The sequence below is a fragment of the Cyanistes caeruleus genome, chromosome 11 (genome assembly GCF_971803275.1).
Source record: "Cyanistes caeruleus chromosome 11, bCyaCae1.hap1.1, whole genome shotgun sequence".
NCBI lineage: Eukaryota > Metazoa > Chordata > Aves > Passeriformes > Paridae > Cyanistes > Cyanistes caeruleus.
The window spans coordinates 698,995-724,033 of record NC_141711.1 but is presented as its reverse complement, the minus strand read 5'-3'; the positions used below and the strand labels follow the sequence as shown (position 1 = coordinate 724,033).

The following is a 25,039-nucleotide window of genomic DNA, read 5'->3' as shown; positions in this document are numbered from 1 at the left end:
ATTGGGCTTATACTTCTAATTTGTTGTTGTTCTAGTAGTTCACTGCCTGAACCAAAAAAACCTGAAATGCTGCTGTCCCCACCATATTGCTCCCTGGGTTCCCAACCCCTGGGGCACACACTGCTCACCTGTCAGCACCTCTGACCCTCCTGAAAAGCTGTTTGGCCGTGCATTCACCTGGGACATTCCCACGGCTGCTCTCCTGTCCCCGCTCTGCCACAGAGCACAGGAGCTCAGCCATGGCACCTCAGCTGCAGCACCTCCAGGCGTGGGGCATGGCCCTGCCTGACCCCCAGACACCACCAGAAACTGCAGCCAGGGCTGCAGGGCAATTCCCTGGGTGTGCCAAAGCTCCCCCTCTGCTGCGTGCATCCCTCCCGGTAACATCCACTGCCCTGCTCCCGTTCCTCCCTGGCAGATGGAGGATGCTCCAGGCCCTCAGACTCTCCAGAAAGGGAGACCCCTCCTTCCTTGTTTTGTGCAGGAGTTTGTGACTCTCAAGGAGAAGGAAGGTGAACGTGGGAGGAAAATGTTCTACAGTGTCCTGAGGACTTCAACCCATCAGCAAACGTGCTGAGAGATCACTTGGAGCTCCCACCAAAAAATCAATGTCAGGATAGGAAAAGTGCAAATGGAGCCACTGGTGAAGTGAAGAAATAAAAGACACATTTAAATGCATTTTTCATGTTCTTTCCCATCATGAAAGGCCAAATGGCATCACCCTTTGAGAGCCCCAGCCGTGTCCCCATGCAGTGCCCGTGTCACAGCAGCTCCGTGCCACTGGTGCAGGTCCCGGTGCTGGGGCAGTGGCTGTGAGCACAGCTGGCTGTGCTGTTTTGGTGTGTTTTGGTGTGTTTTGGTGTGTTTTGGTGTGTTTTGGTGTGTTTCAGTGTGTTTCAGTGTATTTTGGTGTTCCGGTGTTTCAGCCTTGTTTCCCATCCGTCCCCTTCCCTCCCTCAGCCCAGCGCTCCCCCCACACCTCCCTCCTGCCTGCCACCTGCCACAGTCAGAGAACTTCATCTGCAGTGTTTGTTAACAATAAAATCCATGTCGTGAGCGTGCCCCGTGCGCTATGGAGCAAGCGAAGGTCACTGGAGCGATGGTCACTGGTGGGATCCGCGGGGACCCCAGAGCCAAGCCTGGCCTCGGGGACAGCTCGGGGACGCGATGTGTCCCTGCCAGAGCCCAGGGAGCCCAGCCCGGATCCCCCAGAGCCTCTGCAGGAGCTGCTCAGCACACCGGGCCAGGGCCCCGCTGCCCAGGCCAGCCGTGCCCGCTCCAGGCTCCGGCCAGCACAGGAGTGCCCCTGGCTGTGCCCAGGCAGGGGTGCGGGGCTGCAGGGCTGCAGGGCACGGTGCAGGGCTGCAGGGCTGCAGGGCAGGCATTCTGCAGGGCTGCAGGGCACGGTGCAGAGGTGCAGGGCTGCAGGGCACGGGGCAGGGCATGGTGCAGGGCTGCAGGGCACGGGGCAGGGCTGCAGGGCAGGCATTCTGCAGGGCTGCAGGGCTGCAGGGCACGCTGCAGGGCATGGTGCAGGGCTGCAAGGCTGCAGGGCATGGTGCAGGGCTGCAGGGCTGCAGGGCAGGCATTCTGCAGGGCTGCAGGGCACGGTGCAGGGCTGCAGGGCTGCAGGGCATGGTGCAGGGCTGCAGGGCATGGTGCAGCGCTGCAGGGACGGGGCTGCAAGCGAAGCGAGTGCTGCCGTGCTGAGAGCGCGGTGCCAGCGCTGGCATCCTGCAGGATCTGCTGCAGGCGCAGGAGGGACAGTGCCCAGCCGTGCAGCAGGGCTGCCACCCATCTGCCACCCATCTGCCACCCATCCCTCCGGATGCACCGCCCCTGGCCAGCGGAGCCCCATCATTTGTCCCTCCGGGTGCATCCCTAAGCCACTGATGTCAGGTGTGGGGCTCAGGAGCAGGTTCCTGCTGTCGAATCCCAGGCAGCGTTCCTCGCCCGTCCGGTCTCGGTTAAATAACGCTCTGTACATGCTGACAGACAATTCACTCCCGTTTATAGACCCCTCCTGTCCGGGCCCCAGCCCCCGGCTCTCCGCGGGAGGCTCGGGAGGCAGCGCAGGCTCCAGTCCCGGCTGCCCATGGCCTCAGGAGCTGGGCGGCTGCACGAAGCTCCTGTGGCTCGTGCTCCTGCAGCTGAGGACGAAGGACGAGGAGTTGCTCTTCTTGCTCAGCTCACAGCCCGGCCGCGCCTTCAGGTACCGCGCGGAGCAGCAGAGCAGGCGGCGCCGGAGGTCGTGGAAGAGGTGCCCGGTGTAGAGCATGTAGATCCAGGGGTTGCAGCAGCTGTTGAGGCTGGCCAGGAGCATGGCGATGATGAAGGGGGAGGCTGCGGACAGAGGCACGGTGGTGTCAGGGCACGGTGTCAGAGCTGTCTGTCTGTCAGGGCTGTCTGTCTGTCAGAGCTGTCTGTCTGTCTGTCAGGGCTGTCTGTCTGTCAGAGCTGTCTGTCAGAGCTGTCCCGCAGCACTGGCACACTCGCCCTTTGAGGTGCCCACAGTGAGGAGAGCCCCTGGAGTGGCCATGGCAAGGAGCGGCTCTGTACCTGTGTATCTGTGTGTCTGTGTGTCTGTGTATCTGTGTATCTGTGTGTCTGTGTGTCTGTGTATCTGTGTGTCTGTGTGTCTGTGTATCTGTGTATCTGTGTATCTGTGTGTCTGTGTGTCTGTGTGTCTGTGTGTCTGTGTGTCTGTGTATCTGTGTATCTCTGTATCTGTGTATCTGTGTGTCTGTATCTGTGTATCTCTGTATCTGTGTATCTCTGTATCTGTGTATCTGTGTATCTGTGTGTCTGTGTATCTGTGTGTCTGTGTATCTGTGTATCTCTGTATCTGTGTATCTGTGTATCTGTGTATCTGTGTGTCTGTGTATCTGTGTGTCTGTGTATCTGTGTATCTGTGTATCTGTGTGTCTGTATCTGTGTATCTCTGTATCTGTGTATATGTGTGTCTGTGTATCTGTGTATCTGTGTATCTGTGTGTCTGTGTATCTGTGTGTCTGTGTATCTGTGTGTCTGTGTGTCTGTGTATCTCTGTATCTGTGTATCTCTGTATCTGTGTATCTCTGTATCTGTGTATCTGTGTATCTCTGTGTCTCTGTATCTCTGTATCTCTGTGTCTCTGTATCTCTGTATCTCTGTATCTCTGTGTTTGATTAGACTCACGATCATCTCATTCCTACCCTGAGATGATCTGGGTCCGGCTCTCGGTTTGCAGCCGCTCGTGCTGGCGTCCCCCCAGCCCAGCCCCGGCCTGTCCGAGCCCTCTGCCCGGTGCTCTCCCAGCACCTTTCTGCAGTTATCTTTCTTTCCCCGCATTGTTTTTCCCCACGCAGCGCTCTGCCAGGAGGAACAGCCATTCCCCCATCACGGATCAGGCCCGGAGCCTGGCATCATCCCCCGCTGACCGGGAGCGGTGGCCGTGCAGTGCCGGGACATCAAATCTCTGGCTGCTGTCCCCGGAGCACAGGGTACCCACTGTCCCACCCGAGCGGCTGGATCAGCACTCCTGCTGACAGGGGGATGGTGGACTGGCATCTGCCATGGCACCGGGCCAGGGGGGGACGTTCCCTCCATGCAGGGGCTGCAGGAGGAGATGGAGCCTTCATCCTGCTGCCGGTGGTCCAGCTCATCCCTGCTCCCAGAGGAGCAGCGGGGATGAACATGCTGGCTTTGGCTGTTCCTGCCCTTCGTGCCTCTGCAAAAATCCACTTGCACTTCTTAGCCCAGTGCAGAAATGTTATAAATGTTAGCTTCCAATTTCACCTTTAGCCAATGGATGAGTAATTCCTGCTCCTGTGATGTCTGCTCCAACTACTTTTAATTTCAAGCACATGCTAAAAACTCATTCCATGCGGAGTGGTTACAGATCCCGGCACAAGAGCTGGAATTCATCACAGCGTTTCTACTCACTAGAAAAGCCCCAGCCAGGGCTGACTCAGCCCTTCCCGCTCCGCAGGAGGCAAATCCAATCTCAGGGAGCTTGCTGCAGGCCAGGTCCGGAGGGTGCATGGCTCCTGTCCCTGGCTGGAACACCTGAGACCCCCGAGGGGTGCTGCGACCAGCCAGCTGTGTCCCCGGGGTGTGACAGTGTCCCCGGGGTGTGACACAGTGTCCCCGGGGTGTGACAGTGTCCCCGGGGTGTGACAGTGTCCCTGCGGTGTGACAGTGTCCCCGGGGTGTGACACAGTGTCCCCGGGGTGTGACAGTGTCCCCGGGGTGTGACATAGTGTCCCTGCGGTGTGACAGTGTCCCCGGGGTGTGACACAGTGTCCCCGGGGTGTGACAGTGTCCCTGGGGTGTGACACAGTGTCCCTGGGGTGTGACACAGTGTCCCTGCGGTGTGACACAGTGTCCCCGGGGTGTGACAGTGTCCCTGCGGTGTGACAGTGTCCCCGGGGTGTGACACAGTGTCCCCGGGGTGTGACAGTGTCCCTGGGGTGTGACAGTGTCCCTGGGGTGTGACAGTGTCCCCGGGGTGTGACACAGTGTCCCCGGGGTGTGACAGTGTCCCCGGGGTGTGACAGTGTCCCCGGGGTGTGACACAGTGTCCCCGGGGTGTAACACAGTGTCCCTGGGGTGTGACACAGTGTCCCCGGGGTGTGACAGTGTCCCCGGGGTGTGACAGTGTCCCCGGGGTGTGACACAGTGTCCCCGGGGTGTAACACAGTGTCCCTGCGGTGTGACACAGTGTCCCTGGGGTGTGACAGTGTCCCTGGGGTGTGACACAGTGTCCCCGAGGTGTGACAGTGTCCCCGGGGTGTGACACAGTGTCCCCGGGGTGTGACAGTGTCCCCGGGGTGTGACAGTGTCCCTGTGGTGTGACACAGTGTCCCCGGGGTGTGACACAGTGTCCCCGGGGTGTGACACAGTGTCCCTGGGGTGTGACACAGTGTCCCCGGGGTGTGACAGTGTCCCTGCGGTGTGACACAGTGTCCCCGGGGTGTGACACAGTGTCCCCGGGGTGTGACACAGTGTCCCTGCGGTGTGACACAGTGTCCCTGCGGTGTGACACAGTGTCCCTGGGGTGTGACACAGTGTCCCCGGGGTGTGACAGTGTCCCTGGGGTGTGACAGTGTCCCCGGGGTGTGACAGTGTCCCCGGGGTGTGACAGTGTCCCTGTGGTGTGACACAGTGTCCCCGGGGTGTGACACAGTGTCCCTGGGGTGTGACACAGTGTCCCTGCGGTGTGACACAGTGTCCCCGGGGTGTGACACAGTGTCCCTGCGGTGTGACACAGTGTCCCTGTGGTGTGACACAGTGTCCCCGGGGTGTGACAGTGTCCCTGCGGTGTGACAGTGTCCCTGGGGTGTGACAGTGTCCCCGGGGTGTGACAGTGTCCCTGCGGTGTGACAGTGTCCCTGTGGTGTGACACAGTGTCCCCGGGGTGTGACAGTGTCCCCGGGGTGTGACACAGTGTCCCTGGGGTGTGACACAGTGTCCCCAGGGTGTCCCCAGGGTGTCCCCAGGGTGTCCCCAGGGTGTCCCCAGGGTGTCCCCAGGCACTCCCCGCTGCCGGGGTGTCCGGAGCTGCGGGCAGAGGCTCGGGCTGTGTCCGAGCAGGGCTGGGGGCTCTGCTGCAAACACCCAGAGCAGGGGATGGGATGAGGGGGTGACATGCATGGCTCCCAGCCCTCGTGACAGAGCAGCCGTGCTGTTTCCCAGCCCTGCTGCGGTCCCCACGGGCCGTGAGCCAGCTCTGAGTCCCGCAGGTGTGAGGGGTGTGCAGCAGGAGCCTCCTTCCAAGCCCCTGGATCACATCGTGTGGCTCCAACCCGCCCTGCGGAGGCTCTGGGCTGTGTGGCCGCCTAAGGGGGTCTCTGCTGCCTGACCAGTCGCCCCCAGTGCAGCTCACTGGGGCGCAGCCGTGCCCCCACTGCCGCTGGCACCCCCGCCCTCCTCCTCCTCCTGTGCCCACACAGGTGTGAGGTGAGAACAGCCACATTCCCTTCCCAGCTCGGGGTACGGCTCTCCTGCACCCCACCGTGCTGCCGGGCCGCAGCCCCGGGCGGAGGGAGGGGAGCAGGGCATGGCTGGGGGATGCTGCAGGCAGAGCCCGTGTCCCCTGCACAGAGCTCTGGCTCTGCTGGGCTCCTCGCCGCTCTGGGCAGCCAGCAGGAGGAGGAGAGCCTGCAGGGAAGGGCTGCGGTCTCCCAGCGCTTCCTTCTCCCCAGGCCATGAAAACCCCCAGCGAGAGCCCTGGCAGAGCTCCCAGGCTGTGCCGCAGCCCCGGGCGGCCGCACACAGGAACCAGATGGAGAGGGGAGCGCTACAGCCTGCTGGGGCTGGAGATCCCTCGGTGCCTTAAAGCAGAGGGAAACAAAAGGGAAAGGGAGAGGGAGAGGGAGAGGGAAAATTAAACGGGAAAAGGGAGAGGGAAAGGGAGAGGGAAAGGGAAAGGGAAAAATAAACGGGAAAAGGGAGAGGGAAAGGGAAAGAGAAAATTAAACGGGAAAAGGGAGAGGGAAAGGGAGAGGGAAAATTAAATGGGGAAAGGGAGAGGGAAAGGGAAAAGTGCTGCAAGTCCTACTGCACAGGGCGAGCAAGGGAAAGCTTCCCCACACAGCCAGAAGGATTGGGATGGACAAATCCTGTCCAACAAGGGTCAGCAAAGCAGCGGGGATTTGGGAGCTGCCGAGGGTTGTGTGCTGGGAAGGGAGGGATAGAAATCCAGATCAAAACCCAGCACGAGGGAGGGCCGCTGCCTCACCCCAGAGCCCGTCTAGGAAGTGGAAGTTTTGAGCCGATGGAAAACCCCTGGAGCACCCAGGGAGGTGCATGAGCCACATTCCACTTCTCCTGAAATGCACGGGGCCGGGAGCAGCGGGAGAGGCAGAGCACACCCGCCTGGCTGTGCGGGCAGCCCGGGGCACAGGGGCACAGCACAGCACACGGGCTGCGGGACACGGGGCGCTGAGCGGCCGGGACAGGCCCGGGACAGGCCCGGGACAGGCTCGGGACAGGCTCGGGACAGGCTCGGGACAGGCTCGGGACAGGCCCGGGACAGGCTCGGGACAGGCTCGGGATAGGACCGGGACAGGCCCGGGACAGTCTCGGGACAGGTTCGGGACAGGCTCGGGACAGGCTCGGGACAGGCCCGGGACAGGCCCGGGACAGGCCCGGGACAGGCTCGGGACAGGCTCGGGATAGGACCGGGACAGGCCCGGGACAGTCTCGGGACAGGTTCGGGACAGGCTCGGGACAGGACCGGGACAGGCTCGGGACAGGCCCGGGACAGGCCCGGGACAGGCTCGGGATAGGTTCGGGACAGGTTCGGGACAGGCTCGGGACAGGCTCGGGACAGTCTCGGGACAGGTTCGGGACAGGCCCGGGACAGGCTCGGGACAGGCTCGGGACAGGCCCGGGACAGGCTCGGGACAGGACCGGGACAGGCTCGGGACAGGCTCGGGACAGGCCCGGGACAGGTTCGGGACAGGCTCGGGACAGGCTCGGGACAGGCTCGGGACAGGCTCGGGAAGGGCGGAGAGCTGGGCTGGGCACTCTGCCGTGCCCTGGGAGCTGCCCCGGGCTGCTCTCGGCTGCAGGCTCGGCACTTCCCTAGAGCCTGGCTCAGTCTGGCCAAGGCGCTCCGAGGGCATCCCTGGGTGCGCTTTTCTGCCCTTTCTCCCACCTCAGAAAGTCACGGAGAGCTTTTCATGAGGAACCAGGCGGTTCTCCCGTCTGCCGGGGACAGCACAGACCTGCCCAGCTCCAGCCGTGTCAGAGCAGGGTGGGTGACACTGGGGACAGAAGCAGCCAGCCCAAATATCAAAAATGCCAAATCCGTGACACCACACCTTTAGGAAAAGGTTTTGCTCACAAATCAGGGGTTTTCTACGGGAATCGTGCTCCAGTCAGAGATAAAATAACAGCAGCATAGTTCCGGGGTGGAGAGGGAGAAGAGGCCAAGAGTAGAAAGCAAAAAATCAGTGAGGAAAAAACGATACAACAAAGGAAAGGAAAGGAAAGGAAGTCAGGCTGTGCAGCTTCTCCTGTGCTCCCAGCCTGCAGCATGTCCCAGCAGCCAGGGTGGGAAGTGAATCTCCAGGGACCCCAGAATAACCCCCAGGGACAGCCACCACGCAGGGACAGTCGCCACCCAGGGACAGCCACCACCATCTCCGTGCCCGGCCCCCGAGCCGCAGGGGCCCGGAATTTGCCAGAGCTACGGCAGCCCTCGAGCCACTGCTGCCTGCCGGGGCTTTTCTCCGTGTTCAGGACTTTCTCCCATCTCCCTGCCACCCGCCAAACCCAGGCCGGAGCAGTTGGTGCCGTGGGTGTCCCCGGGGCGCTGGGCAGAGCCAAGGCCAGCAGAGCGAGGGAGGGGAGCTGTACCTTCCTGCGGGGCGTTGGTGTCCCACACAGACCACATCTGCACGAAGAAGAACGGAGTCCAGCACACTATGAACGCCAGCACGATGATAAAGGTCATTTTAACCGTCCGGATCTTGGCTTTAGAGATGAGCCTGGTACTGCTGACCCTGGCAAACACCATCCCGCCGCGGGAGCCTGAGCCCAGACCCACGCTGGGCCCGTGAGCCGTCTTTAGCTTCACGTTCTGCCAGATTTTGAAGCTGATTAAGCCATAGCAGATGCTCAGCATCAACACTGGGATGATATAGACCATGAGGGTGATCCAGGTAACGTAGGCTTTCGGTCCCCAGGGCTGGATGAAATCTGCCCAGCAGTCATAAACCCCATTGCCCACATCCCTTAGAGAAAATATGTGGATCTGAGGGATGCTGACCAGCAGGCACAGCAGCCAGGTGAGGAGGACAGAGACACGGTCAGCTCTCCTGTGCAGGGACCTCAGCGGCTGACAGATGGCCAAGCACCGGTCCAGGGACATCAGCAGGAGCATGTAGGTGGAAGCAAACATTCCCACTACCTGCAAGTACTTGATCAAGCGGCAGAGGAAGTCTGGCCCGTAGAACCTGAAGGTGATGTCCCAGATGAGCTGGGGCAGCACCTGGAAGATGGCCACGACCAGGTCAGCGATGCTCAGGTGCTTCATGAAGAAGTACATGCGGGAGTGCTTGTGGCGGGTGGTGTGGATGGCCAGGAGCACGCACAGGTTGCCGGTCAGGGCAAGGAACAGGATGAGGCACAGGACTGTCACCTCCACCTTGGCCATGTCCTCGTTCCTCTTCAGGGGGTCGGCGCTGCTGTTCCTGCCGGCGCTCGGGTTCTCCAGCCGGAGGCTGCCGTTCCCCAGGGAGCTGTTGATGGTCCAGGTGCTGCTCCCCGCCAGGTACAGCTTCTCCATGGCCAGCGCCGGCCCGCATCGAGCTGGGGCAGGTGAGGGCACGGAGCGGGCACGGAGCGGGCACGGAGCGGGCACGGAGCGGGCACAGAGCGGGCACAGAGCGGGCACAGAGCCTCTACCGATGCGTTCGTGTGCGGTAGCCGGGTGCCCCCGCCGCTCTCTGTCCGTGTCTCTCCGGTTCTCAATATTCCGCCGCTCTCCGCGTCCCCCTCCCGGCGCTTCCCTCCCCGCCGTGTGGCTCTCTGTGCCCGCCCGTCCCCGTGTCCCGGTGCCGGCTCCTCCGGTCCCCCCGCCGCTCTCTCGGTGTCTCCTCCCGCTGCTGCCCCGCCGCCAGTCCCGGCGCAGGGGCCGGCCGAGCTCCGGGGGCGGGGGGCAGAGGCGGGACCCGCCCGGCCCCTCGGGGCCCGCCCGCGGCCGCTGGCCCCGCACCGGGACCCGCGCCAGCATCGCCCCCGGACCGGGACCCAGCCCAGCATCACCCCCGGACCCGCTCAGCATCGCCCCCGGACCGGGACCCAGCCCAGCATCACCCCCGGACCCGCCCCAGCATCGCCCCCGGACCGGGACCCAGCCCAGCATCACCCCCGGACCCGCTCAGCATCGCCCCCGGACCCGCCCCAGCATCGCCCCCGGACCGGGACCCGCCCCAGCATCACCCCCGGACCGGGACCCAGCCCAGCATCACCCCCGGACCGGGACCCAGCCCAGCATCACCCCCGGACCGGGACCCGCCCCAGCATCACCCCCGGACCGGGACCCAGCCCAGCATCACCCCCGGACCGGGACCCAGCCCAGCATCACCCCCGGACCCGCTCAACATCGCCCCCGGACCCGCCCCAGCATCGCCCCCGGACCGGGACCCAGCCCAGCATCACCCCCGGACCGGGACCCAGCCCAGCATCACCCCCGGACCCGCCCCAGCATCACCCCCGGACCGGGACCCAGCCCAGCATCACCCCCGGACCCGCCCCAGCATCGCCCCCGGACCGGGACCCAGCCCAGCATCACCCCCGGACCGGGACCCAGCCCAGCATCACCCCCGGACCCGCCCCAGCATCGCCCCCGGACCGGGACCCAGCCCAGCATCACCCCCGGACCGGGACCCGCCCCAGCATCGCCCCGCACCGAAGCGCGGCCGGTCCCGCACCCGCCCGGTGGCCCCGGTGCCCCCAGCCCCGCTCCTCTCGGGCAGTCCCGGTTCCCCAGTCCCGGTTCCCCAGTCCCGGTTCTCTCAGTCCCGGTTTCCCCAGTCCCGGTTCCCCAGTCCCGGTTCCCCAGTCCCGGTTCTGCAGTCCCGGCTCCCCAGTCCCGGTTCCCCCAGTCCCGGTTCCCCAGTCCCGGTTCCCCAGTCCCAGTTCCCCAGTCCCGGTTCTCTCAGTCCCGGTTCTCCAGTCCCGGTTCTCCAGTCCCGGTTCCCCAGTCCCGGTTCCCCAGCCCCGGTTCTCTCAGTCCCGGTTCCCCAGCCCCGGTTCCCCAGTCCCGGTTTCCCCAGTCCCGGTTCCCCAGTCCCGGTTTCCCCAGTCCCGGTTTCCCCAGTCCCGGTTTCCCCAGTCCCGGTTCCCCAGTCCCGGTTCTCCAGTCCCGGTTCTCCAGTCCCGGTTCCCCAGTCCCGGTTCCCCAGTCCCGGTTCCCCAGTCCCGGTTCTGCAGTCTCAGCTCCCCAGTCCCGGTTCCCCAGTCCCGGTTCTCCAGTCCCGGTTCCCCAGTCCCGGTTCCCCAGTCCCGGTTCCCCAGTCCCGGTTCCCCAGCCCCGGTTCCCCAGTCCCGGTTCCCCAGTCCCGGTTTCCCCAGTCCCGGTTCCCCAGTCCCGGTTCCCCAGTCCCGGTTCCCCGGGGCGGTGCGGGGCAGCGGCGGAGCGAGGCTGCGGTGATGGGCCGGCAGCGCACCCGAGAGCCCAAAGCCCCCGGTATCGCTTCTCCGGAGCCAGCGGAGAGGGAGCTCGCACCGGGCTCAGCCCCGGCCCTGCCCGAGCTGCCGGAGCTGCCGCCGGGGAAGGTCCCACAGGGAAGGTCCCCCAGGAAGGTCCCACAGGAAGGTCCCCTGGGTAAGGTCCCCCAGGGAAGGTCCCCCAGGAAGGTCCCCTGGGGAAGGTCCCCCAGGGAAGGTCCCCCAGGGAAGGTCCCCTGGGGAAGGTCCCACAGGGAAGGTTCCACAGGGAAGGTTCATCAGGGAAGGTCCCCCAGGAAGGTCCCCTGGGGAAGGTCCCCTGGGGAAGGTCCCCCAGGGAAGGTCCCCCAGGAAGGTCCCCTGGGGAAGGTTCCTCAGGGAAGGTCCCCCAGGAAGGTCCCCTGGGGAAGGTCCCTCAAGGAAGGTCCCCCACAGGTGCTGGCCCAGCCTTGTCCAAGGAGCAGGCTCTGGCCTTGGTCACTTGGCTGTTAACACACCCACCAAGAACTCCCCTTCTCTTTCAGGAGGAAGATTTTGGAGTATTTTGTCTATAAAAGAAGGAGCAGTAGCTGTGAGTGACACCGTTTGTCACCAGCCCATCAGCACAATGGTTGTCCCCATTTTCAGGCTCCCTAGCAGGGATCCAGAAGCTGAAAGTGCAGCTGGGATGTTCAGAAGGGCATGGAAGCCTCCCAGGCCAGTATGGAACCCCTCAGTGCAGCAGCCCCAAAGGCCCCAGGATCATCACCCTCTGCTCCCCACTTCAAGTCCCATCTCAAATCCTCCTCAGCCCAGCCTTAGGCCCTGAACAAACATCCCTGCAGCTATTTTTAAAGGTTTTTGGGAAGCTTCAGCTCCACGCAAGATGTAGAAATGTTAAATACTTTGGCACGTTCTCCCCTCCAGGGTTCACGTTATTGCTCGTTCAGGCAATAAAACTGCTGTGGGAATCTCTGCGCAGCGCAGCTCACCACGTGCCATCATTTTTTTGTTCTTCTGCTGCTTTTGGGAGAGCTCTGGGGGAGGAGGTGACTGGGGCTGAAATCCTGGCTCCAGTGCAGACAAGGACAGGTTTGCTCTCACTTCTGCTCGGTTCCTTGAGCATCTTGCAGGCACTGAGGGAAATCCTTGGGGACTCAGGTGTGGCACAGCAGCCGTGGGATGGTGCCTGAGGGGAGGCAGAGCAGCCACCGCTCCTCTCGGCCTTGGATGAGGTGTTGCTCACGACTGCACAGACCCCAGCTCCCTTCAGAGCACACCTGGACTGCCAGGAAAGAGCCCAGAGCGCTTTTGTGTCCCCTGGCAGCTGGGCTCTGCAGGAGGGGTGTGAGACCGGAGCACAAGAGAGTCAGCAGCGCGTCACAGGCGCTGGGCTGGGCGAGAGCTGTCCCAGACTGAGCCTGTTTGTGCCATGGCACTGCCACACCGCTCCAGGGCCACATCCTCTGACACTCTGCCTTGTCTGGGAGCGCAGGAGCAGCCCAGGGAGGATCCCACAGCTGGGGGCTCAGGGTAACATCCAGCCCCGGTGCCCTGTCCTGGCTGATCCTGCCAGGGCTTTACCCCAACAGCCAGAGATGCTCGTGGGCCCTCACAGCCCCTCAGCTTAGGCAAAGCTGCAGCTGCTCCATGGCTAAAACCCAAACACACGTGATTTTGAAGCAAAGAATCCTGTGAGAATCAAAGGGTTTTCTGAGTCATCCCCTACTTCTTCCAGCTTTAAACGTTCAGGGATGCCATAGAGCTGGAAACATTTTTATTTTAAAAATACATGCTTTGGGATAATCAAAAGCACAAACACTAAATAAAGCTAAATTTAATTGCATTTCAGTTTACTGCTGGATCTGAAATAGCTGTTTTTCCAATAACTATCTGGAATCACAACTTTATGGTCCCCAGGACAGAAGAGGTCTGGCAAAATGTCAAGCCCAGGCCACAGTTTGCAGATGGAGCTGCAGCCCACAGCAGGCTCTGCAGGCTGGAGAGACAGCATGTGGTACCTGGCTGCTCTTGCATGGCAATTTCTCTTTATCCTAGAATGCTTTCCTAGTCCTCACCTCTTGCACTCAGCCTGCAGGAAGCCTTAGGTAAACCTGCTAAAAGCAGAGATGAGCAGTGCCATGGACACATCCTCATGGAAAAGGCATATCTGCTTCAACTCACAGCTGATGAATGCCATGGCCATTGAATCAGGCTTGGGAACACACTAAGGGCACAGTAAATCACAACTTTTCCACATCTTTCTTAGATGTGCACATGAGTAAATTCTCAAATCTGATACCAAATTCCTCCATGGATTGGCTGCCCAGCTGGTGTGCTGATTCCAGAAAAATACAAAATCAATATTGTAAAATGTTCTGTACCAAAGGAAACAAGGCCTTGGAGACAGAACATGGAAATACCAGCAATGCACAGAATTATTTGGTCCCAAATCCATTCACAAAATCCTCTGTGTTCCTGAGTTCCCTGATCAGGGAACATAAGCCAGTCCAGGCTGTGTGTTTGGATGCAGGTGACACATTCCTGGGTAATGCTGTGTCATCCATCACATCCCCCGCGGTCCTCTGGCCATGGTATTTCTTTTTGTTAGCTGAAAAACAACAAAAAACCCACCCCAACCAAAAACCCAGTCCTCAGACTGATCACAATTTTAAAAAAAACTGGAGAAAAAACCTGCAGCCCATGGTCAGTTCCAGAATTGCAGAATTCCATCACACAACCTGGCTGTCAGACTCGTGCCATGGCTGGGGAAAGGTTTTTAAATTGAGTCATCAGAACATCAGTGGGAGGGGAAAAGGAGCCAGAGAAGCTGATTTGTGTGGATGCAGACGAGTGGAGAAGGGAGGATCACCTTGGATGCTGCAGTGGAGTTCTAGAAAGTGTTCACAGCAGAAAGAGAATTTACATGAGTTCACACACATATCAAGATGATTTCTTCTATTCCCTTGGTTTATCTGGGACCACACTGAACTTACTCAGTGTTAGAGAACCTCTTACATCATGTCCCTGAAAGGTTTATGGGTTTCAAACCATTTCCTCTGAATCCCCAACTCACTGAAATCCATTGGCCTCTGCTCCCATGGCCTCCAGCCCACACCAGCACTGGAGCCCGAGTCAGGCTCATCCAGCTTTGGGAGCTAAATCCTGGAAAAAGAGCCTGAATTCCCTGGCACCATGCCAGTCCACATTTCCCTCCCCACCACCACTGGCACTCCATGTGAAACCTGCAGAGCCTCTGCAGACACATCCCAGAGCACACTGGGATGTCACCTCCTGCTGCAGGGCTCTGATCAAACCAAGCTTAAACCCATTTCCACGAGAGCAGCCCATGGATCCTGCTGATCCCATAATCCAGGCTGATCCTATCAGACAGTCCCACCCAGCCCTGGGCAGAGCCTCACAGGGTAGATGTCTGTGGTTTCTGGAGGGAATTCCCCCGCTCCCTCTCCCCAGCACACTCAGGCCATGCTGCCCTGCACATCCAAGCCCAGCCAAGGGTGACAGAGGCTCTCCCCAGGCAGCCCCAGAGCAGCCAGGGCTGTACAGGGCTCCCAAGGACACTGGTTGTGCTAAAATGTTCCTTGCTTCATCCCATTATGGCCTCAAAGCCCATAAAACCAAGGGAGCCTGTCCAGACCCTGCGAGTAAGGAGTTAATAAATGAAATATGTATCCATGTGGTTTTTAATAAAGGCTTCAGGTTGGAGCTGTTGGGAGATGATACAATAATTTTACTGCCTTCAGGGGGAGGAGTACATTTTTGTTTAACTTTAAGCTGTTCTCTGCAGTGCCCTGAACTCTCACTCACCCTCAAGGGATGGAGAGCAAAGCAGAGCTGCTGAGACCCAGAGCCCTGGGGCTGTGCCTGTGGCACTGGGATCCACACCTGCAGCACTGCCAGCTGTCATGGCACCTGCACACCCAATGACATATCCAGTGTCACCTCCTGCTGACTGGCACATCAACCAAACCCTTCCACACTCAGAGCTATGGATCACCCACAGCACTGCCTGCAACCCCTGCACACACACTGATGCTTCTGTCCAGGAAACTGAGGCACTTTTCTGTTTGAACAAAATATAAATAGCAAGATCTATCTGAGGTTTCGTTAGGTAAAGATAGAAGAGCCAGAACAAAACCAGAATATATTCTGTTTTGCTATATATTCATATAAAAACTCTACTGCTATTTGCATGTGTATATAAAGGAAAGTCAATCAAGCTTGGTGCTCATGACTACAACAGAATCATAGCCAAGTGATATGAAGGAGGCTGCAGTGCTCAGGATAATTCAGTATATGAGTATCTACGCAGATGTGGGTCTGGGAATGCCCACAGAGGTGAGCCCCCATTTCTCTCCCACCGAGTACCTGCAATGAACCCCCCCAGTGCAGGCTCCAGGAATGCCTCTGTTGGGGCCAAACAATTAACCACAGCAGTCAGCTTCCACTACAGAAATGAAGCCCAGCTACATTTATACAAACTTTCCTGCCTTACTAATTACTTCCCATTTGCAGTAATGTGTTTACCTTCTCCTGCCTGAAGCTGGTAATTCATCCTCTTCTTTATTTAATTCCAGGTGGTTGTTTTGGAGCCAACTCACCAACTTGTCCAAATCATTTTGATTTCAGGCCCTCTGGCTGCTCCAATGCCAGGTGGGACAGAACTGTGATTTTTCTTTTCTCTGGGCAGCAGATCCTGGTGTTGGGCTTGCCCAGCAGGTAACTGATTCACCTCCAATTCCTCCCTTTGGGTGAGGTGTTCCAGCTCCAGAACATCTGTTCTTCTATCAGAACAGAACCTCCTTCAACCAAAAGAGTTTTTATTTTTAACTCCTGCCAGCAAACACAGCACCCTGGGAGAAGAGGTGTCGAGAGCTGCTGACACCTGCCTGTCCCCAGCAGCTGCAGGTCCAGCCCAGGGTGCTCAGCCCATGGCCCTGTCCTGAGCTCACACTGCCCAGTCCTGGCCTCGAGGGAACCTGTCCAGTCCTGGGCAGAGCCAGCCCTGAGCACTGTGACAGTGACAGTCACTGAGTGCCCAGGGGGTGTCACAGTCTCCGTGTGACAGTCACTGAGTGCCCAGGCTGTGTGACACTCACTGCCCAGGTGTGTGACAGTCACCCTGTGCCAGGCTGTGTGACACTCACTGCCCAGGTGTGTGACAGTCACCCTGTGCCAGGCTGTGTGACAGTCACCCTGTGCCAGGTGTGTGCCAGGTCACTCAGTAACTGGAGGAGAAGTCTGCCATCAGGGCAGCAGCTGCTCTGGACTGCAATGAGCAGGTATCACAGTCTGGGCTAATTCCCCTTGCCATCAAAGGCATTCCTGCCTGGCAAGAACAATCCAGCAGCAGCTCCCTGACATCTGCAAAGCCAAAAGCAGGTGATGGCCCCCGCCCCAAACTCCTGTTTCAGCCCCAGCTGTCACCTCAGAGGGTACACAGGGTGGGGACCAGCAGGGCTCCCATGTCCAGCACGGTGCCTCTGCTTCTCCCCCATCCCCAGGATCGCTGCCTTTCTCACGGCTCTGCTGCCAGGCTGGGGGAACGGGACATTTTTACTTCTTGATTATTTTGTTTCCACTTTTACCCTTCTGCCCCGGCCCCAGGGACCACTCTGTGACTAAATCCATTTCCTCCTGAATGGATTCCCTGCCCAAAGCAGCCCTTCCCAAAGCTTTCCAAGGCAGCCCAGCCCAGCATCACCCTGGCTGCCAGTATCGGTCCCCCTGGGAGCTTCTGCCCTTCTCCCAGTCCTCCAGAGAGCCCCAGCCATCGGGAATCAGCCTCGGATCCGCTCTGGGAACTGCTGCAGACCCACAGCACGGTGGGATGGAGGGTCCCCAGGACCCACAGAGGGTCCCTGGGACCTCACAGCCCTGCACTGCCAAACCAGCATCAGCTGTGGGTGACGTGACAAACATCGGTCACCATCAGTGAAAAGGTGCCAGGAGCAGGCAGCAGCTTTATGATTACTCACCCAGAGAACACAAAGGTGGGGTTTTCCCCCTCGATGGGGCCATGCTCAGCCCCAGCACTGGACATCACCCTGTGCACCAGCACTGTCAGCACTGTCAGCTCCTCTGGCCGTGCCCTGTGCTCCCAGCCTGGCTGTTCACAAGGGACTGCTCCCACTTGCCCCTTGACTCAGTGACTCAGCAGAGCTGCCCAGGGGAGCAGGGGACAGGACAGCACGGGGAGGACACTGTGTTTTCCCAGTTACAATCTGAAGTCAAGACACAACAACCCTCAATCTCACCCAGATTTTGTGGCTTCTTTGCCAAGCTCCCACTGACAGGCTCTGACCAAAACTTCAGGGCTCAGCAAAAGCACCTGAAGTATTTTCCATATTTTGCTTACAAGCTTTGTTTTTCAAAGCCTTCCCTGTCGTTCAGGTTTCTTGCATTTCCTTCATTTTCTTGCACTGCTTTATTGCATCACAAAATTCCACCACCTCCTAAGGAAGATCAGACTTTTCAATGTCACTATTTGCTTGGAAGCTACAATACTTCACATCCAACAGCCTTCTGACTTCTTTCCAGTTTCAGGACTTCAAACTGAAATAATGACACATAATACTGAGCAAGTTTACACAAACATGTATAAAAAAACCTGTGAGTGTAGGACAGAATCTCCCCACATTCCTCATCCCTCCCTCCCCTGGCTGTGCCACAGCACCAGGACCTGCCCACCCCCAAACAAATCACTGTCCTGCAGCTGCTCCCAGGAGGGCAGGTGAGGCTTGCACAGGATGCAAGCAGGAACAGCACACAGAACCAGCAAGGGAACTGGGCACAGGTCAGGCTCCTGCAGGGCTCTGTGCCCAACCTCAACCATCAGTGGCCCACAGGGCTGTGGGCAAACCCACCAGCCTGCTCATTAAGGCAGCTGGAATGGCAGGGGTGTGAGAACAGAGTGTTTTACTGGTACCCAGACAGTCTGAGAGTGGCAGAGAGCCAGGAGGTGTTTCCCATGCTGGGCACTAGCTCCTCTTCCGCTTGCCCTGGGGCATCGCTCGCCCCTTCTCGGGGATCCGCGGCCGCCGCAGCCTCCTCTTGTTCCCTGTCAGAGCCACGGAGCTGCTGCTGCTGCTGCTGGGGAAATGCAAAGCAGGGGTTTGCAAGTGCCCTGGACACAGCACACACTGGTGCTGCACAAAGCACTGTGAGCAGCACGTGGTACAGGTGATGGGGAACCCTGGCATGGTGTGGGTTGGAAGGGACCTCAAGATCATCTCACTCCACCCCTGCCATGGGCAGGGGCACCTTCCACTACCCCAGGCTGCTCCAAGCCCTGTCCAACCTGGCCTGGGACTTCCAAGGATGGGGACAGAAATATTTCCCTGTCTCCTCATTTGAAGAAGGTGACAGAACCACAAATCATCCCATAGCCCCTGAGCCTGCAGGAACAGGGTCACCACAATGCCTCTCCTTCTGTCCCCAGAGACCAGTTTGCAACCCAGGGAACAGCAGGAACCCCCCAGATTCCTTGTCCAAAACAGAGAACAACCCCTGGCACTGACAAATCCATAAGGATGTTGTATCAGAAAAGGCAGTTTGGGGCACAGCCACCTGGAAGCAGGACCAGAGGTTGGTCAGCATCACCCCTGAAGGAGGGCCTGGGGCCTGCAGCCTTGCCAGGCACTCTCCTCATTTATGGACAAAGTATTCTCCACAGAAAATTCAACAACTCTTCTATTTTTACTCACAGTTAATTTTAAAGAAAAAATTCTTAAACTAGCTGTATGTAAATGAAGCAGCTGATTTCCATCATTCAGCCTTGGAGCTCAGAATTCCACACAGTGTTGACACGAAAGATGCCGCTAATCTGTCAACAGCTTTTGCTAATTAAACATTCCTTTTAAGTGCACTCTGTTTTATACCATCTGCTAGGCTGAATCCATCCTGCAGGAACTATGTATTTGTCTGAAAGTGGGAATTCACAACTGAAAATAACAATGGAGAACTCCAAGATGCTCAAGTCCACCTCTGCTGACTAGCACCAGGTACATGCTGGAGACACTGGCAGGAACGAGTTGTGTTTCAGAGCTGCACCACGATGGAAATGCATCTCCTGCATCCCTGGGATGAGGGCTTTCCTGAGGCATTTGCTTCTCCAGGATTCCACCAATTGCAGTCTACAGACCTAAACCCACCCCAAGGATTTCTGCTCTTGGATATTCCACTCACCTGTCAGAGGACACTGGACACACCTCAGACCCTTCCACATCCGTCAGAATGTCCGAATTGGTGCTGAAGGGAAAAATAAAATGGATGGAAATTATTTCAGCAGCACCTACAGCAATGCAGGGCTCGACTCTGCAATGGCAGCAGAAGGCCTGGATGACACCAACCCCTCCAGCAGCAAGAGCAATGAGAAGTAACCTCAACCTACAGCACAGCCCAGAAACTTCTGTCCCACTTAATTTTCAGTTATCTCTGGAGTCTCACTACCATTATTTAACACACAAAGCAATTCTATGTTTACATCTGTCAGGTGCAAACTACACCACCTCTGTATTCCCAGGCACCAGAAAGCTGCTCTGGAGAGGACCTGCAAGATGTTTTGGGGGGTAAAGTGTACCTTCTGTTTTAAAGTCTCTCTTAAATAAACCAATGTGACATAAAATTTCTGTAAGACAGCAGGAGTTTACCCCTTGCCATTCTGTCCCCCTGTGAAGTGAGAGTCCTCAGCTGTTACTGTGGCAATAACTACAGAACCAGCAGGAACTTGGCTGGACAAACAACACCAGGTTAGAGGAACCTCCAGCACATGCAGTCATACAGATAAAAAGGAAAAAGATACCAAAAATGGATGGGGAAAGTTCTGAAAGTCAACATTGTTTTTACTCTCAGAATTAGAAGTCCTTCAAAAGCTCATTTTCAGTGCACGAAGTGGATGCCCAGGGAATGATCATATTTCCAAATCATCATATTTCCAAACCCCATTCTGATGTTCCAGCTGCATTTTAAAAAAGAACTGGAGAGGACACAGGGCTATTTGTGTGCTTTTAGTCCCCTAAAATAGAAAAAGAACAGGTTTGAGGCCTGAACATGATGTACTTCCCTGCCTTGAAAACTGCAGCATTTATCACCCGCCACGTTTGTCACCGCAAAACAATAAAACTGAAAAGATCTGGCTAATGCTCAAACCAGGAACGCGCCCTCAGAATTCCCACGTGGAATCCATGCTCTGGGCCTACCAAACTTTTTTAAAACCAAGTACAAAATGTCCTGCAGCGAGTTCCACCTTTGGCCTTCGCATGGAGCTGAGAACGGGCCCTTGACACCGCAGCCATCGATCCCCAGAGAGCCCAATTAACTCCTACGCCCTAATTGCAGTGCGAGACCGAGGAGCTGCAGCAGCTCCACAAAGCAGGGTTCTGAACTTCCAGCTGGAGCTAGAAGCCCTCTGTTCCAGGATCTCTTCCAGCATCCCACTGCTCCATGCCAGCAGCACTGGAGCAGCTCTCTGCATCCCAGACACCCATTTCGGTTACGACGCCTGAGCGAGGCCGGATTTGGAGCTGAGGTAATTATACAGCTTTCTGACACATGCCAGGGGACAGAAGTGCTTGGAAATTAAAAAAAAATGTCCTTAAATATGTCACAGTTGAAAAACAATTATCAAATAAACATTGTCAATTAAAAAAAAGTAACTTTGACCACCAATTGAATTTGTATTTTAAATTAGCTATTTCTTTCCCTGAAGAAAACTCCTCCCTCTTCTTAGCATCAAATGATTAGCCCTTAAACTGAAGATTAAGCCCTTAAACTGGAGAGAAACAGCTGCCTCATTCTGAAGGGCTTTTTCCATAAATTTTAGCCTGCAGAAGCCGAAGAGATCACAGAATTTAGAATTCTTGTTTTGTTCACTTCTCCGATGTTTTCTGCCTTTTCAGTGTCCCAGAGGTCTCTACCTACATTGCATCCAGGCACAGCAAAACATCCCTTCAGACTTTATTCAAACTCCAAATTCAAGACAAATTCCCACAACAGCTTTTCTGTCCTTTCCGTAACTACAGGCCACTAATCTGTCCCACAATTTCACAGATCATTTCCAGATGAGTCAATTTTACAGCAAAACTATTGAAGTTCTTCACATGAGCTGCTCAAGATGCAGCCAGCATCCTATGGCAGGGTGATCCTGCATTTATTCGTGCCTCCACACTGGGAAAAATGCAGCTCCAGTGACTCAGGCAACTCCATATTCCCATTGCCCAACTCCATATTCCTGCAGGATTGGTTTCCCTGATCCCTTACAGACACTCAACCAAGAGTCAGCTCTTCCTTTCTTCACCATCAGTTGGGCTTGACTTCCACCACCCCCTGCTTTTTCATTTAAGATAAACACACCACCCTAAAATAGAGAGAAAAAAAGCTGATGTAAGTGTGAATGACATGTCTTGTTCTAAAACTGAGAGGAGCAAGCAGCTCTTTGAATTGGTTTATTTTAAGGCAGATAAAGTTCCTCCTCAGCCTCGTGTGAGCAGCCAGCATCCTCCCATCCATCCATCCATCCATCCATCCATCCATCCATCCATCCATCCATCCATCCATCCCACCATGTGCTGTGGACCAGGCTCTGGGCATGTTTTCCCTAAAGCTGGCACAAGAGATGAGCTCCAGCCCATCTGGTTTCACCAGTGTCATGTGGAGGTGAATGCCCAGTCCCCAGGAGCGAGGGGCAGCAGCTTTGTCCCCCTTGCACTCCTGCCTGTGCTCTGTCCCCTGTGCAGAACGCGATCAGCTCGCTGCTGGAGCGGCCCAGGCACCGTGTGGTGTCCAAGATGAGCTGTGCAACACATCCTCCCCAGCTTTCCAGAGCCTCCCCTTCACACCACGTGCCCATGGTTCCATCCTCCTTTCCCTGGAGAGCTCTGCCAGCCTTGGCTTTGCCCAGGCCCCCGTGGAGGGCTCCTGTCTGCACCAAACCGACACAGTTCCACCATCCTGCTGTTTCCCTTGACTCTTCCCAGGCTTCCTTAGTTTTCCACAGCCCCCTCTGCAGCCCAGGAACACACCTTTGAGGCTGTGCCCTGGGAAAAGGGAAAGATCTGCTGTATCCACCTGAACTGCTTCCCTCAGTGGCTGGCAGCAGTGGGACACGGTGGCTGAAGCACCAGGAGAGCTCCCCACCACAGCTCCTGTTCCCAGGGCTCAGAGCTCCCCACACCCCACAGCTCCTGTTCCCAGGGCTCAGAGAGCTCCCCACACCCCACAGCTCCTGTTCCCAGGGCTCAGAGCTCCCCACACCCCACAGCTCCTGTTCCCAGGGCTCAGAGAGCCCCACCACAGCTCCTGTTCCCAGGGCTCAGAGAGCCCCACACCCCACAGCTCCTGACCTGGGACTGATGTCCTCCTGGACACAGGCTGTATGTGAGAGCTTCCACCAAGGCCACCAGCTGGTCCTACCTGACCATGTCCCCAGGACTCACCACCGAGCCTCACAGCTCCTGACACTTGCTGCAGCTCAAAGTTTTGGGAAAAGTATGAATCAACAGCATAACAGAAAATTATCATCATCCTTTCACAAGGAACCTGTATTTGAGGCCAAAATTCACAGATTAAACACTCCTGTCTAACATTGTGATATACAGCATCTCTGAGCCAAAGCAGTGCAAGATTTATTAAGTTAAAAAGTCCTGAAGAACTAAAAAAGGCAATTATTGCACTGATCAACACATTTTCATACACTTCTCTCATCTGACAGCAATGAAAAAGGTGCAGGACAATGCTGACTTCAAACTCAGACTGAGGCAGCTGCCCAGGAAGAGCTCACACAGCATTTCCAAACACTCCATCCTGCCAGCTTTGCCAAACCCGTGCCACCCATTTCAGAGGGCTGCTGCCATCCAGTGAACTCCTATTTCTACCTCTTCTTCTGCTGAAGAACCAAAGCCTGTATTGTGTAAAGCACATAAATCCAAGGATAAGTGACCTGCTAAATCCAGATCTTGGATCCTGATCAATGGCTCCCAAACTCACTGCCAAGAAGCCCCAGAGATTGCAAATGAGGGCCCTTCCCTGGGCTTGAGCCCCTCCTGGCAGACACTGCAGGCACTCTGGGCATTTATACAGGCTGTGGATACAGCACTTTCCCACCAGAACTTCAAAATCCTGACTGTGTTTCAGCATCTCACACAAGGCCAATGTTGGGTTCTGTCTGCTGTTCAAGTCTCCCTCAAGCCATCAGGAGCTGACACTTGTGCTGCACACAGTTCTAAGAAAAAAAAAAATTGCTTTAAAAATTGCATATTACGCCCATTATATAAAATACTTATAATGGAATATTTCCTTTACATAGCTCATTAACTAGCTTATAATTGCTCCTCCTAATTTCTTTTCTGATTTTCCTATTGTTTAAGTAGTTGCCTAAAATTTGGCTTCAGTCCCAGAAAGTCCAAGAACACCACAGGACTATTCATATGGAGCATTGTGCACTGGAGCACTGAAGCCTTGTGCAACTGTGACTTCAGAGCTTTGAAAAATTACCCTTTCAAAGCCACGGCTGTGTTTTGGTGCTTATCTGTAACACCCAATTTGTTCTCTTGGTGGGGTCATCAATCTCCCCAGAGCACAAACATGTTTGGGGCACTGCTACAGCCTCCACACCTGGCCTGGATCTTTCCTCCTGCACGAGTAAAATTCTCATTTTCTCAGTTTTAGCACAGACCTTTGAATAATATCAGTTCAGCAGTGATTGGTGTACAATGGATGAATTTCTAATCTTGACCAACTACCCCCTTAGCAGCTATTGACATGAGACTGAAAAGGGACAAACTTTATGAAGGAGAAAACACCACTGCAGGAGAAAGCAGCACTGATTCCTTTGCAGGATCTTTTTGCAGAACAAACATTTCAACTCTGACTTGCAGATTGTTCTGTTATATTCTATATGCTACTCAACATCCTCATTTTGGTTTAATTCATCAAAACAACAGCCTTCCATTTAGAAGTGCCCTCCTCACAAGAACACAGCATGCAGATTTGGAGTTCCAAATATATTTCCAGTTTTGACATTTCAATGTGAAAAACATTTACTCTTGGCAAAGGATACCCTCTTGTTATCAGAAAAACACCAGCCTCACAAGTCCATTACTTGATACAATAACACAATACTACTAAAACCATCAGCATCTAAATCATTCTTGTTTGATTTGTGCTGGATTTATTTCACTACAATTAACAAAATACCAGCCCCATGGTAACCACACAGTGATAAAATATGTCTTTCTTTCATGCAGTTTGAATGGCTACACCTGTTGCTACAGCCCCTGCCAGCTGCCAGATCCCAGGGCCCTTTGGACACGTGGGAGCAAGAGCTGCAGCTCTGGATGAACTGCACAGTCCAAAGCTGGTCCATGGGCATGGCAGGACCCCACAGGAAGCTGGGCACTGCACTGAGCCCAGCAGCCCTCCTGCCCCTTCACAACAGCTACCAGGAGCACAAAGAGCATGCTGGACTCTTTTCAGTACATGTTCCTCTACCCTGGAAAGGGGGAGACTCCCTGCAACCTTCCTTTATTTCCCAAAAAACACAAGAGAACTCTACAGTGCTCCTTAGCAAGGTACAGGTTGGCATGAGGAACACTGTGGTCAGACAAGAGGGACCCTCCATCATCACCAGGCAGCATCTGCCACTCCAGCTGAGCTTTCTCTGCATTACTGCTGCTGCTCTCACCCTCTTTGTGCAGCCCAAACGCTGGGGAAGCTGCAGGGTGTGATGCCCCAAGGCTCCCTGGGCCTCTCCAGCTGCCCCTGCCCTGGGCAGTCAGACCAGAGGGTCACCCAACCTCTGCAGGTGGCAGTGCCCCACCCAGAGCTGGGCAATCTGCTCCAACACACCTGAAGTGAGGCACTCCAGCACTGGGTACAC

General features: G+C 56.5%; 2 protein-coding genes across 6 annotated transcripts in view; both read right to left on the bottom strand.

The window, feature by feature from the left end:
• The window catches only part of RAD18 (RAD18 E3 ubiquitin protein ligase), a 49,068-nt gene that overhangs the window by 4,713 nt on the left and 19,316 nt on the right, over nt 1–25,039 (bottom strand). Inside the window, exons 12-13 of one of the 5 annotated variants that reach the window (XM_086845536.1) lie at nt 19,347–19,413; nt 17,576–18,255 (exon numbers count right to left, since the gene is read on the bottom strand). In XM_086845536.1, the coding sequence (XP_086701662.1) occupies nt 19,347–19,413 (67 nt within the window). In that variant the 3' untranslated portion in view covers nt 17,576–18,255. Of the gene's footprint in view, nt 1–17,575; nt 18,259–19,346; nt 19,414–25,039 lie in introns of those variants that run through there. The other 4 variants (XM_086845533.1, XM_086845534.1, XM_086845535.1 and 1 more) reach the window with 4 other exon arrangements.
• Nucleotides 1,971–9,538, bottom strand: OXTR (oxytocin receptor). Its single transcript, XM_023935062.2, has 2 exons — nt 8,347–9,538; nt 1,971–2,343 (listed from the first exon to the last, which is right to left on the bottom strand). The coding sequence occupies exons 1-2, from the start codon at nt 9,275–9,277 to the stop codon at nt 2,102–2,104; spliced, it is 1,173 nt and encodes a 390-aa protein (XP_023790830.1). The 5' UTR covers nt 9,278–9,538; the 3' UTR covers nt 1,971–2,101.

Coding starts and splice junctions, on each gene's coding strand:
- OXTR (XM_023935062.2), bottom strand. CDS start 9,277: ATGGAGAAGCTGTACCTGGCGGGGAGCAGCACCTGGACCATCAACAGC. Junction 2,344..8,346: donor CACCAACGCCCCGCAGGAAG/GTACAGCTCCCC, acceptor CTCTGTCCGCAG/CCTCCCCCTTCATCATCGCC.